The sequence below is a fragment of the Nilaparvata lugens genome, unplaced genomic scaffold (assembly GCF_014356525.2).
Source record: "Nilaparvata lugens isolate BPH unplaced genomic scaffold, ASM1435652v1 scaffold6350, whole genome shotgun sequence".
In the NCBI taxonomy this organism is placed as follows: Eukaryota; Metazoa; Arthropoda; class Insecta; order Hemiptera; family Delphacidae; genus Nilaparvata; species Nilaparvata lugens.
The window spans coordinates 521-15,969 of NW_024092106.1; the positions used below are offsets into that span (position 1 = coordinate 521).

At 36.1% G+C, this 15,449-nt stretch overlaps 1 protein-coding gene across 1 annotated transcript; it reads left to right on the top strand.

Moving 5' to 3' along the window:
• Positions 1-553: 553 nt before the first annotated feature.
• On the top strand, positions 554-14,565 carry LOC120356274 (neuroendocrine convertase 1-like; the record flags this gene model as incomplete). The annotated part of the gene is given in 6 exon segments (XM_039445185.1): positions 554-655; positions 3,811-4,077; positions 7,020-7,142; positions 8,991-9,180; positions 12,016-12,188; positions 14,353-14,565. Coding segments are annotated over 6 exon segments (1,068 nt in total), but the record flags the coding sequence as incomplete, so codon positions are not given.
• Between the last annotated feature and the right edge of the window lie 884 nt (positions 14,566-15,449).

A 15,449-nucleotide genomic window follows, 5' to 3' on the forward strand; every position in this document is an offset into this window, starting at 1 on the left:
GGAACTAAAAAATCTTCAGAGCTTCCTCAAATCGATGACTGATAGTGCTTTACTCTCCGTTTATTCTTTACAGAGTTATCAACTTTCAAAGTTGTGGTATTCTTTTTGAATCACGGTGTATTTCGGACTATGTGTAACCTTATCTAAATGTGGGAGAGGAATAGCACAAGGTTACCTTATTTTTTCTCTTTCTATCATTTTGATGATGTACTTATTGTATGATTCAATAAAGAATAAAATGATATTTATCCTCTGTTCTCTAATTCAGATCCTTCTACTTTCTACCACATCTTATTTGTATTCTTTATATCTCCTATATTATTAACAATATAAAGTGAAAGTTTCGTAACACGTTTTCAACGTCCATTCCGCTCTTCGTTTACTTCACGCTATCATTTTCTCTCCCTATCATTTTTATGATGTACTTATTGTTTGAATCAATAAAGAATGTTTCAGAAATTTTCATGAGTGTTTTAGACATTATGTTGACTGTATACAGACATTTTCTCTGCTGTATTTTCATCGGAGGTTGACTTGTTGATTATTGTTATAGGTGGAAGGATTTGAAGATCATTACAGCCTTGTGCCGAGAAGATTCAGCAAAAGGAATGGGCCTGATAAATCCACCAGACAAAAGATTGAGGAACATCCTCTGGTAATAACATAATAATAACAACTGATTTTTACTTTCCTTGCCCTATTACCATAGGTAAGAAATTCCATAAAATTCAATTCAAGATGGCAGAAAAAATGGCGGATAATTACTAAAAAACCATGTTTTTCACGTTTTTCTCGAAAACGGCTCTAACGATTTTCTTCAAATTCATACCACGGATAGCTATTTGAAAGCCCTATCGACTGACATTAGTCTCTTTTCTGAGAAAATTTCAGGAGCTCCGTAATATTCTTGAGAAAAATGGCGGATAATGACTAAAATACCATATTTTTCACGGTTTTCTCGAAAACGGTTCTAACGATTTCTTTCAAATTTATACCATGGATAGCTATTCATAAGCCCTATCAACTGGCATGAGTCTCATTTCTGGGAAAATTCCAGGAGCTCCGTAATATTCTTGAGAAAAATGGCGGATAATGACTAAAAATCCATGTTTTTCACGTTTTTCTCGAAAACGGCTCTAATGGTTTTCTTCAAATTTATACCATGGATAGCTATTTATAAGCCCTATCAAATGACATGAGTTTTTCTTCTGGGAAAATTGCAGGAGCTCCGTAATATTCTTGAGAAAAATGGCGGCGTACTAAAAAACCATGTTTTTCACGATTTTCTCAAAAATAACTTGACCGATTTTTTCAAATTCATACCCTGTATGATTTCATCAGCTCTATCAACTGGCATGAGTCTTCTTTCTGGGAAACCAATGGGGGTCCACTCCATCCTTGGGAAATGGACTTAGTAACCTCCTTCTCGTGCATGAGGTGGGTAGGTAGCGCAGTTCATAAAAATAACACATAGTCGAGATATTTCATCTGTAGAACAGCTGTTTTGACGACTTTAAAAAAATGACGACTAAAAAAATCATTGAATGTCACAATTCACACAAAGAAAAAGTACTCTGAAAACAATTATATATTTATACACATATACAGAAGTCTGATCGTAGTTTCAAATATGAGCAAGGAAAGTTGTGTGAGTGTACCACACCAGATTTTTCATACAGTATTCTCTTTGTTGAATTTCTTGGAACGTCATGCCTATCTTGTTCTCTGTATAAAATTATACAGAGTTAAATTATACAGTTAAATTTTCAACCAGAAAAAATTATTTTATATTATTAAAAAATGACAAAACCTTTTATAACACATAAAAAGCAAGCTACTGTAAATTACAGCTAGTCTTTTTACATCTGATTACAGACAATCGAAAGTTGAAGAGAATGACACCTCCAATATTCATACACAGATTCATTGAAAGAGTGAAAGAAGCTCTACACCTTTTCCAATTTTATTTGAGAAAGTATCAAGTTGATTAAAGAAAGTATCAATATTGTATTTGAGAATAGTCACTTGTAATTGAGAGAATGTCAGATGTAAATGTGAATAGTCAATTGTATTTAAGAAGTCATCACATGTAATTGAGAGTAGTGAATAGTATTTGAGAAATCGTCAAATGTAAATGAGAAGATATCAATTGAAAATGAGAACATTTTCCAATTGACATGTCGTGGCTCTTCTGTAGCCTACAGTACAGGTTTGATTTGAGCAGGAAAGGATACTGTACTACGTACACAGTATTCCAGTTACTAACATAGGCTTTGCATGGGGGGAAATTAATATTTTTAATGGTGAAATTATTTCTCCTGTACTGTTCACGAATGATTAATGAATATCATTTCTATTTATGTATTGGCAACACGACTTTTGTCTCCAAACATTTTGTGAAATATTGCACTTGATAAAGATCAAATCTCTATGTTCAAGGCGCAATTGAACTTTATCATCAATCAATTGAATCTCTTGATCAAGCAATTCGGCAATTCTTCAATGGATTTTGGGGGCTTGAAAATAATTTCTCATTTAAAAACTAAATGTTTTATTCAAATATTTAATTTCCCAATTACACCTGACAACTTTTCAATTTCAAATCGTATGTTCTCAAATTGAAATGATACTTTCTCAAATAAAATTTACTATTCTCAACTACAAGTGATGACTTCTCAAATACAATTGAGACTATTCTCATTTACATCTTACGTTTTTCTCAAATACAAATGACTACTCTCAATTACAATTGATAATTTCTCGAATACAGTTGGAAAAGGTGTAGATTAGGCTTGATTCTCTTCCATATGCTTCACAATTGAATAACTAACAAGATCTTTGACCAATCGGCTCGAAATTTGAACACATTCTTGTAACCATTCTACAGGTCAAATTCTTTATCCTTTGCTGTGAAATGGAAGGATAATATTGGAGATCCTTATCAAATTGAAAACCATATATACAATTTGTGATCTGATATTGCCCAAGGTGTCAGGGGAACCCAAAGTATATAGAATACATATTGTACTAACCGTCAGGCTCGCTTCGCTCGCCATATCCGTCTAGCCAGGGGGCTCCGCCCCCTGGACCCCCGACTGGATCGTCCAAGAATGAGATCAGCATTTTTCATTTGAGCATTTTTATCATATGTTAGGACAATCCTGTCGGGGGTCCAGACTAAACGTCTGGCTAAACGGATATGGCGAGCGAAGCGAGCCTGACGGCTAGTAATATAATATTCCCAGGATTGAAGTAGCAGTGCCCAATCAATTTTTCCGCGATAAATGCATTCAAATCTTCAACTTGGTGCCAACCTATCAATGTCAACTCAACTTAATGCCAACCTGACAAAATTATTAATTTAGTTGCCAGTTAACAACTGTTTCGAAGAGGTACTCTATCTAGATTATAGTTCTATAGTAACATATGATATGGAAATTTCAATTATAATTAAGAGATTGGGAGAAGAAGAATATAAAAGACGAACTTTAAACCCTTAAAAAAACCCTTAGAGTTAAAATATTGCCAAAAGATTTCTTAGTGCGCCTCTAAAGGGCCAACTGAACATACACCTACCAAATTTGAACGTTTTTGGTCCGGTAGATTTTTAGTTATGCGAGTGAGTGAGTGAGTCAGTCAGTCAGTCAGTCAGTGAGTGAGTGAGTGCCATTTCACTTTTATATAATAGATTCGAGGTTCATTGGGGTAACTGAGCGTTTGCTCAGAAGGCATAAGAAAAAAAATTTGGATGTAATTTATTTTTTTCCATAAATGACAATTCAGACAATGAATTTTATTCTATTTTTTTAGGTTTTGTGGGCAGAGGAGCAGATTGCCAAGGAACGTACTAAACGCTATCCGGCAAGAGGTGAGAGGGAATTTTCTTACCGCAAGATTGGTAACACAGCACCTGACAAATCAGATGGCTCTGATGACATCTGGGTGAGCGAGATGGAAGAACGGCATGCATCTCATCAATTTTATGGAGATCGCCAGTCACGTGGGATATTTTCGTATTTTTTGAGTCGTTACTGGCATGTCTTCAATGACAGTCTTTGGAAAAATCAGTGGTATTTGGTATGTAATTTACGAGTTTCCAATACACTATTATAACCGTACTTTCTGGCTGTACCTTGTAAAATCCAAAATGATAACTTCTACTGTCAGTAATAGTTGAATGGAAAGCATTGACATAATTTACAGGGATTGCTGTCAGTTTCAAGTGGTACACAAACTTCAATTTATGAGCTACTAGTAGGTAACCCGTGCTTCGCAAGGGTCTATTTCAAAACTACAAAATGAAAACTTGATGTACCTAATAAAAAATTCGAAATTTGAAAATAGGCCTATAACCATCCTCGGTTAATGAAGAATCTTTATGCAAAAAATTTCAAATCAATCAGTCCAGTAGTTCAGACGTGATGATGTGTCAAACATAATTTTCCTACATCACGTACGTGTATGAGCCAGCTCTTTCCATTATTATTGTGAAGATTATGGATAGATGGATGATTTATCAGTATCTTTGAATGAGAATAACTTTTGAACGGTTTGAGAAATCGGTGCGGTTTCGATGCGACAGAAAATCAATTATTTTTATTCGAATAGGATCCCCAATCATACCTATCATCTAATGTCCCTTCTAAAAGAAATGTTCAGCTGCTTCCATACAACAACTGGAAACATGACAAATTGAAAACTTGACGTAATGAAATCTTGAAGAACTGAAAATAGGCATAAATAACCATCCTCGGTTGATTAAGAATCTATATGCAAAATTTCAAATTAATCAGTTGAGTATATTTCAGACGTGATGATGCGTCAAACATAATTCCCTATTCCTTACGTAAAGGCTGCAATTAGGCTGCAACAAGCCTATGGAACTTCATGTACGGTGGCATAGATGAAATTTGACACATTAATTCTGAAAATCTAGAAACAAAATTGAAATTTGGGCTTCCAGGTGCAAGAGATTGATATTTTTAGAATCTATGTGCAAATTTGGAGATCTAAATCATTCCCGTTTTTCCGGTATGCAAACCATGAGTTGACATGTTTTGATGCGAACAAACGAACACACGAACAAACACAACCCTACTCTCTCTTATTATATAGATTTTGTTGAATTAATGGAAAATATTGGATATTCATCAACTATTATGACCACACTTTTTGTTTGTATCTTTCAAAATTCATAACTATAATTTGTATCCTATTTAACAATATTGAATATTCATCAACTACTATGACCAGACCCTATTTTTGCTCCTTGGAAAACTCAAAACAAATATTTAAATTCAAATTGATTAATTCATCAGAGTATTCAAATGCTGGAATATGACTTGAAGAGCGTGTCTGCAGTGAGATAAAACCATAGCTTACAAGACTACAGAGCCAAAAAATGTCAGTATGCCCGTGCTAGACTTATGGCCAAGACAGAGTGGAGAGGCGAAGGTTGCCTAGAGTGTAGCAGAGAATGTTCATATAATGCATGTATCTCAATGTCTCCACTCACTTCTACCATCTTCCACTTTGTTCTGACACTTATTCACGCAGAACTCTTAGCCACCTTCCACTCTATACTCTGTACAAATTAACTTCTGACTTGTGAGGCACATGCGCAGCAGAGAAGGCATACCGAGGTAGGGATACGACGGCGGCTATGTTACCGTTCTAACCGGCAAGCATTGCTCTAATTTCTCATGAGTATTCAAGCGCTCATGTTAAACTTACCGATTTTCCTGTCTAGAATCCTTTGGTCGACTGACTCTAATCGAAAAATTGGCAACTTCACTTCCACCTATGACTTTCAACTATCCATCACTGTAATTGGCTGATCTCCTTCCATTTCTCTGCACCGCATATTCCTCCAAGTCTGAAGTTAATTTGTACAAAGTATATAGCTAGCTTCCTTTAGGGTCAAAACATAGTGGAACGGAAAAGGTAGCCTCACTGGCACAGAAAGTATGTTCTTTACCTTCTGCTTCTGGGTAGTAATTGAGCAAAAATCTTGGTAGCCTCTCTCCCTCCACAAGCTGCCACCATTTAAATCTACTCTGAGATATTTTTTCGGTTATTTTCGTTAACTTGTTTCCTTATCTCATTATTTATTTATAATTTTTACAAAGTAGCTCTGATTGGGAGAGAAAAACTAAGGATACTCCTTGTACTATTTCTCTCCTAAATTTAGATAACATTATAAATGTCCGAAATAAGGTTATGGTTTCACTTTCCTAAAATTTAGTCCATTTTCACTAAAAAAACAACGAAAACTAAGAATTTTAAATTTTGACGGTTGAAAACAGAATAAAAACCGAAAATATCACACTCAGATCACCATTAATTGGAACATTTTTGCGTAATTTTAGTATTATTCAAAAGATCGTCTCTGCTGCAGCCTATTTCTTTTCCACTACTCTACTATTTCTCTTGTCTCTACTGCAAATGTTCCTCCGAAACATCTCATTTCCGATGTCTGCAGTCTGCTCTGAACTGGCTTCATCAACACCCAAGTTTCACTCCCATTTATCAGTGTTGGGAACGATATTGCAAATAATGTTTTTGGATCACAAATAAAGACTACAGACTGAAGAGTATTCTCAAAACTCTAAACTACCTTCTCTGCTTCGCTTCCCAATATGTTTCCACACTTTCAAATTGTTTTTGTATCATATTATTGCTGTATCAGAGCTCAGAACAATGTTATTTATTATTATTATTATTTATTATTTATTAGGTAGTGCGAACAATACAATAGTCGGAAAAGAAAAAACAGGCTATTGCCCAAAACTTCTTCAATTTCCTGATTTTGTCACAAATCGTCCAAATATTATGTAGGTTATGTTCACTTCAATTTCAACACCAAATCTTCAATCTGAAACTATGAATCAGTATAAAACAAAGAATTTCAAATTTAGATAGATTGATAATGAAACTTCCGTTAAAACAAAAACCATTTTTTTAAAACCAATAAACCATTTATTGGTTGATAAATAAAGATGTTGAATGTGTTTTGACAGCAAGACTACAGAACTAGCGGCGATGTGCCCGTACTAGACCTGAACGTAGTTCCCTGCTACGAGGAAGGCGTGACTGGCAAAGGGGTAAAGATCGCCATCTTGGATGACGGACTTGAGTGGGACCATCCCGACCTGAGTGAGAACTACGACCCGAGCATCAGTTGGGTGTAAGGGTAAGCATTCCTGACTGGCAATTGTAAGGTACAGAGTTCGATTCCCAGGTTGACAAATAGTTCTTGTTTAGTAGCGCTCATCGAATTTCCATCTATATAGCTGTTTACCCTGTTGTCAATATTTGCAGTAGCAGAAGTCTTCGGGTGATTTACAGCATTTAATTGTGATTTTCGTTTAATAATAATTCTTTTCAATTAGCATTTGAACAAATGGAACTTCCAATTTATTTCCATCTGTAGACTGGCTGGCCGCCATGGCTTTGTATAAAATGAGTGCTGATATCCAGAGACTGTCAGTTTGGTGTGAGGGTAAGCATTCCTGACCGGCAATTTAGGTGGTACTGGGTTCGACAAATTGGCAACTGTGCTTCTACCTATGACTCTATTCATCACTGTAATTGGCTGATCTCCTTCCATTTCTCTGCACCGCATATTCCTCCAAGTCTGAAGTTAATTTGTACAGAGTATATAGCTTCCTTTAGGGTCAAAACATAGTGGAACGGAAAAGGTAGCCCCACTGGTACAGAAGGAATATGTTCTTTACCTTCTGCTTCTGGGTTGTAATTGAGCAACAATCTTGGTATCCTGTCTCCCTCCACATGCTGCCACCATTTAAATCTACTCTGAGATATCTTTTCGTTTATTTTTCTTAACTTGTTTCCTTATCCCATTATTTATTTATTCATCTATTCATAATTTTTACAAAGTAGCTCTGATTGGGAGAGAAAAACTAAGGATACTCCTTGTACTATTTCTCTCCTAAATTTAGACAACATTTTAAATGTCCGAAATAAGGTTATGGTTTCACTTTCCTAAAATTTAGTCCATTTTCACTAAAAAAACAACGAAAACTAAGAATTTTAAATTTTGACGGTTGAAAACAGAATAAAAACCAAAAATATCACACTCAGATCACCATTGATTGGAACATTTTTGCGTAAATTTTAGTATTATTTAAAAGATCGTCTCTGCTGCAGGCTATTTCTACTTCTACTACTCTACTATTTCTCTTGTCTCTACTGCAAATGTTCTTCTGAAACATTTCATCTTCGATGTCTGCAGTCTGCTCTCAACTGGCTTCGTCAATACCCAAGTTTCACTCCCATTTATCAGTGTTGGGAACGATATTGCAAATAATGTTTTTAGATCACAAATAAAGACTACAGACTGAAGAGTATTCTCAAAACTCCAAGCTACCTTCTCTGCTTCGCTTCCCAATATGTTTTCACCCTTTCAAGTTGTTTTTGTATCATATTATTGCTGTATTAGAGTTCAGAACAATGTTATTGGTTGATAAATAAAGATGATGAAATCGGGACTATTCACTAGATATGAGTTTTCTACAACGAAAATCAATTATTGTTCAATATTATTATAATTTGTTATACCCGAATAAATTTAATAATAATGTATTTTGTTTGGTAATTATATTATTGTCTTACAAATATCTGCATAATTTATATCGGCTAGCGCACAAGTTCTTAACTTATGCTAGTCGAGCCTCGAATGATGATAAAAGCTTGATGTTTGCTTTCTCTATTACTAATTTGATTGACATTTGTGTTTTATTACAGAAATATTATTTTCAAAGTCAAATTGTATTTAGAGGACAATTCATATAATTGTAATGTATTTTATGGCAAATAATTTGATTTTGATGAATGTGTTTTGACAGCAAGACTACAGAACTAGCGGCGATGTGCCCGTACTAGACCTGAACGTAGTTCCCTGCTACGAGGAAGGCGTGACTGGCAAAGGGGTAAAGATCGCCATCTTGGATGACGGACTTGAGTGGGACCATCCCGACCTGAGTGAGAACTACGACCCGAGCATCAGCATTGACCTGATAGAAGGAGACAGAGATCCAAAACCGCGTTACGCGGCCAATGCTGACAATTCACATGGCACGCGGTGCGCCGGGGAAATCGCAATGGTTGCAAACAACAGCTTCTGTGGAGTGGGCGTGGCTTTCAATGCTCGAGTCGGAGGTAGGGATAGAATATCAAATCAAATCTCATTCTCTTCAAAAATGAACAGTTTACAAAATGAAGTAAACTGTTACTTATATATATGTAACACTCGAAATAAACGATATAGTAAAACAGTATTTTCTACAAACGGAAATAGCTAACTAGTAGTTCTGTGAACAGTAGACCTCACGAAGTTTTCTCATCCACAAGTGACAACTTTTTATTAATAACTCATGTTATCAAATATCAAATCCGGTGTAAACGCAACTCAACATGACAAGATGTCACCTGTTCTAGTTGATTCAGTTGTTGAATCACATATCACAGTTGAATCATAATTTACCCTTAAAAACTGTTATTTGTTTTCTTCAAGAGCCAAAAACCACTTATGTTATTGTCTCTTTTCTGTATAGGCCTAGGGCTACTTGTAACTGTGACTTGGTTGACCAAAACTGTTTATTTATTTATTTCATTGACAATTACAAATCATAATATAATATGATTGGGAGAAGACAACAGGCATAGCCCAAAACGGTCTCCTCCGAAATTTTTACAAATAAAAGTTTCAAAAAAAATAAGGTTAAGATTTCACTTTCACTTCAAAAAGTCCAATTTCCACTTCAAAACTAATGACTAAACTGAAAATTTTGAATTTTGATATTTAAAAACTGATTAAAAACAAAAATATTCCACTCAAATCTCTACAAATTGGAAATTTTTGAGTAATTTTGCAAAATTTTGAGCCAGAAAAGGAACTGTTATTTATAATAATAACTTGAATTATGTTGTGATTAAATAATAATTCAAAAAAGAATACTACGATTTTTATTTTTATTCACTTATGTTAATAAACTCAGTTCACGTTTGAATTTGTATCCCATATTATGATTTATTCAGTTTCGTCAGGACCTCCTAAATACCATTGGTATTTAGGAGGTCCTGGTTTCGTGATAATCTTTCCATCTGATAAAAATATTTCTCAACTATTTTTAAATTATCTTTTTCAATCAAGAATATTATAATTTATTCGGCATTATTCAGTTCATTTAATCATTTTTTATTTCATTTTCAATCACCTATTGAATTTTTTTTCTAATGTGAGAATATTGATACTGATGGGCACGCATCATAAAAATATTGAAACCCTACCTTGTAGACACGGCCAGACATCTGTATAATGCATGCAATAAAAATCCACTTGTCAGCTGATTGATTATGAATAATTCTATAGTCTGATTGATCCTATCTTCAAAGTAGATGATATTATAAAATACTAGCCGTCAGGCTCGCTTCGCTCGCCAAATCCGTCTAGCCAGGGGGCTCCGCCCCCTGGACCCCCGGCTGGATCGTCCAAGAATGGGATTAGCAGGCTCGCTTCGCTCGCCTGCATTTTTGTCATGTTAGGACAATCCAGTCGGGGGTCCAGACTAAACGGATATGGCGAGCGAAGCGAGCCTGACGGCTAGTAATATAATATTCCCAGGATTGAAGTAGCAGTGCCCAATCAATTTTTCCGCGATAAATGCTTTTAAATCTTCAACTTGGTGCCAACCTAACAAAGTCAACTCAACTTAATGCCAACCTGACAAAATTATTAATTCAGTTGCCAGTTAACAACTGTTTCGAAGAGGTACTCTATCTAGATTATAGTTCTATAGTAACATATGATATGGAAATTTCAATTATATTAAGAGATTGGGAGAAGAAGAATATACATGCTAAAAGACGAACTTTAAACACTTAAAAAGAACCCTTAGGGTTAAAATATTTCTTAGTGCGCCTCTAAAGGGCTAACTGAACATACCTACCAAATTTGAACGTTTTTTTGGTCCGGTAGATTTTTAGTTATGCGAGTGAGTGAGTGAGTGAGTGAGTCAGTCAGTCAGTCAGTCACTCAGTCAGTCAGTCAGTCAGTCAGTGAGTGAGTGCCATTTCGCTTTTATATATTATATAGATAGTGATATCAGAGTATGGAGGAATTCCTTTTCTTTTTATATTATCCTTGAAATGCAAAATTTCAAAAAACCTTTTGTATACATCGACGCGCAGTTGAAAAAGGAATATTCCTGCCAAATCTCATCGAATTCCATTTACGCGTTTGGCCGTAATCGCGTTACATACAGACAGACAAAAGAAAATCGAGTTGAAACATGGACCTCACTACGTTCGATCAATAACTATAACTAGTAGTTCTGTGAACAGTAGACCTCGCGCTCAGTAAGTAACATTGACCTGTTATGTTTTCTGAAAAATTAGTCAATAATTTATCAATTTAAAATGTCTAGAAAAAATCCTAAATAAATATAGAGCTTTCTGTCCTATCGTACCGTGACGTGTCGTCCCGGAATGTGAGTGTGAGCGCTGTTATCAGGTCTGGCTGCAACTGTCTACAACGTTGATGGAAAGATACAATTTTCAAGATGTTCGATGCTTTTGAACGGGTAGTATTATAGTCAACTGTCTACTAACGTTGATGGAAAGATAAATTTTCAAGATGTTCGATGTTTTTGAACGGGTAGTATTATAGTCCACTAGACAGCTGATTTATGATGAATAATTCTATAGTCTGATTTTTACGGTAATATTGGCGTATGAAGGAGTCTCCTTTTTCCTTTTATATTATCCTTGCTAAATTTCCAAAAACCTTGTATATACGTCGACGCGCAATTTGAAAAGGAACATACCTGTCAAATTTCATGAAAACCTATCACCGCGTTTCGCCGTAAATGCGCGACATAAAAATATATAAACATTTAAACATTCAAACATTAAGAGAAATGCCAAACCGTCGACTTGAATCTTAGACCTCACTAAGTTCGGTCAATAATTACCATGGAATCCATTTCATTGCAGGTATAAAACTATTGGACGGCCCCACGACCGATTTGGTAGAAGGGAAGGCGTTGATATATGCATTGGACCAGGTGGACATCTATAGCAGCTCATGGGGTCCTCCAGACAACGGCAGAGTAGTGGAGGCACCGGGTCGAGTCGCCTCCAAGGCATTCGAGATTGGTAGCAGCAAAGTAAGCGAGTTTTCTCAGAATATTCCCTCGTAAATGATACAGATGAGACCTGACAAATTGCCAAGACATAATTTGGAGATTGGTTTTTTATTGGCTGAAAAGGTTCAAATTTTTTGATTGGTTTGATTAATTTTTTCACTTACTTTGTTGATAAAGTGAGCGAAAAAATTACCTCTTAAGGTGCATTTTCGTTTATGCGTAAATTCCCGTAGTCGACGACGACAAGCATAGTTGACATTCATATTTTTCAAATTTCAAGTGTGCTTTAACAGCTGATCAAATAATTTTGCATTATTTTGTCTTTCAAATTCAAATTCAAATTCAAATTTATTGATTCTCAAAAAAAATATACAACACTTTCAAGACAAAATATATATATATATATAAGAATCTACACCTGCAAAGAAAACCTGTGCGCAGGTGTGAGTTGCAATATAAATGTTTTTCAAAAATATTCAACAAAAATGATCCAAAACAAATTTCTTGAAAAAATACAGAATAAAAACTAGTACTTAATAATAACTCTTTACTATTGAAGAGTTGAACATTTCTAATAATATCAACATATTGCCATTCGAAAGTATAAAAATCTGATGTGGCGCATCACACAACTTTCCTTGCCGTTATGAAAATTTATCACCTGACGCTACTGTTCCCGCGCATCTAAAGTCTACTATTCAAAGATTTGAGCCAGCTGGTGACAGGGCAATAACGCTGGAGACATACGAGGTCTGCTCTCTTCATAGTGAATATTTAATAGAATCAATAGTTGCCAACAGTTTGCAATTGAATAATCTTATTTTCTCGAATTTCGAGCTTATTTTCAATTTTAGGTGAAAATTTTACTGAACATCAATTGTAGAGATTGATAGATCAGACTGAAGACTGATAATTGGGAATCTAAAATCAAACTTAACATAGATGGGGCGAAGCTCCTGAAATGTTTACAGATATGGGACTAGTGGCAGTTGATAGAGCTTATCAATAAAAATTGTAGGTATGAATTTAATCGAAATCGTTGGAGCCGTTTTTGAGAAAATCGCGAAAAACCCTGTTTTTGACAACATTTTCTCAATTTTAGCCGCCATCTTGAATTGCATTTGATCGAAATTGCGAAATTGTTCGTGTCGGATCCTTATAGGGGAAGGACCTTAAGTTCCAAATTCCAAGTCATTCCGTTAATTGGGAGATGAGATATCGTTTACACAGACGCACATACTCATACACACACACACACACACACCACACACACACACAACACACCACACACACACACACAACAACACACACACACACCCACACACACACACACACACCACACCCACACACACACACACACTCACACAACACACACACACCACAACACACACACACACACACACACACACCACACACACCACACACACACACACCACACACCACACACACACACCACACCCACACACAACTCACACTCACACACACACACACACACACACACACACACACCACACACACACACACACACACACACACACACACACACACAACACACACACACACACACACACACACACACACCACCCCACACACCCACACACACACACACCCACACACACACACACACACACACACACACAACACACACACACACACACACACACACACACACACACACCACACACACACACACATACACACATACACACATACCACACACACACACCACACACCACACAACACACACACCACACACACACATACACACACACACACACACACACCACACACACACCACACACACACACACACACACACAACACACACACACACACACACACACACACAAACTAAAAACTCCCTTGAAAATGACCGTCTGCTTCCTATACACACTACACTTTGTATGTTGAAGTCAAGAGAAAACGTTGTTGTTGAGAGGTCCGAAAATCGTTAAATTGAGGTAAATAAGCAGCAAAAACTCTAAAATGTCATGGGACCAGGTGAAAATTCGTTGTGTAGAGGATTTCGTTAAGTGGAGGTTCGTTATAGAGTTGTTCGACTGTAATTTAAATTAAATTTAACTTACTTTAAATTGATATTAGAATTTAATTCAATTTGATATTTTATTATCTATTCTAATTTAAAGACGTAATTTAATACGAGATTATTTGTGGAATAATTGTAGGGACGCGAGGGTCGCGGCGCGATCTACGTGTTCGCAGCGGGCAACGGGAAGTCGCTGGGCGACAGCTGTGCGGCAGACGGCTACATCAACAGTGTGTACACGATCGCTGTCGCAAGTGCGACCCAGTCGGGCCAGCCGCCCTACTATGGCGAACGGTGTGCGGCTATAATCACTACGGCATACTCGTCAGGAAATCGCAACGAGGAACGCATTGTAAGTCACTGCTCTTCTTATTTATTCTTTATTCATTCATACAATAAGTACATCATCAAAATGATAGGCAGAGAAAAAAATAAGGTTAACTTGTTAGAAGAAATAAGGGAGCCTTGTGCTCCCTAGAAAAAGTTACACATAGTCCGAAATAGGTTGTGTCTTGTAGTTGTTCACTTCACAAAATTTTCAGTCCTCGATTATTTTCACAAAGTAGATTTTTAAATTAGATGCTTCAAAACTAAACATAGAAGAAATATTTCACATTATTATAACTAAAGTAAGAAATATTCACATATTAGAGAAATAATTTTGCCGTACCGTACCAAAAAACAAACTCAATATTCTACACAGCTTATAATTTCTATCTATATGATTTCTTGTTCTCATTCTTCTCCTAGTTCTCCCTGATTTTTATCTCGTTCATTCTCTTCTCCTCTCCCTTCATGTTCTACTTCACCTCCTTCTCTTTCATCTTCTTCTTTTTTTCACTCCCTTTTCCTCCTACTCCTCCTCCAACTATTTCTTCTCACTAATCTTATACTTTTCCATTTGTTTCTCCTCCTTTATTCTTCTTCTCCTCCTCAGCCTTTTTTATCTTCTCTTCCTTCTTCTCCCTCATGTCCTTGATCTCCACCTTCCTCTTCAACTTCAACTTATTCTTCTTCTCCCTTATTTTCTAGTCTTTGATTTTTTTCTCGTTCTTCTTTACTTTCTCCTCCTTCATCTTCTTCTTGTTCCTTTCCTCTTCCATCTTCTCCACTTTTCTCCTCTCTCTCTCTCCCATCTTCTCCACATTCATGAAATCACTTGTTCTTTTTCTCCTGCTTCACTTCCTCCTCCTCCTTTCAACTTCGCCTTATTCTTCTTCTCCTCCTCCTCCTCCT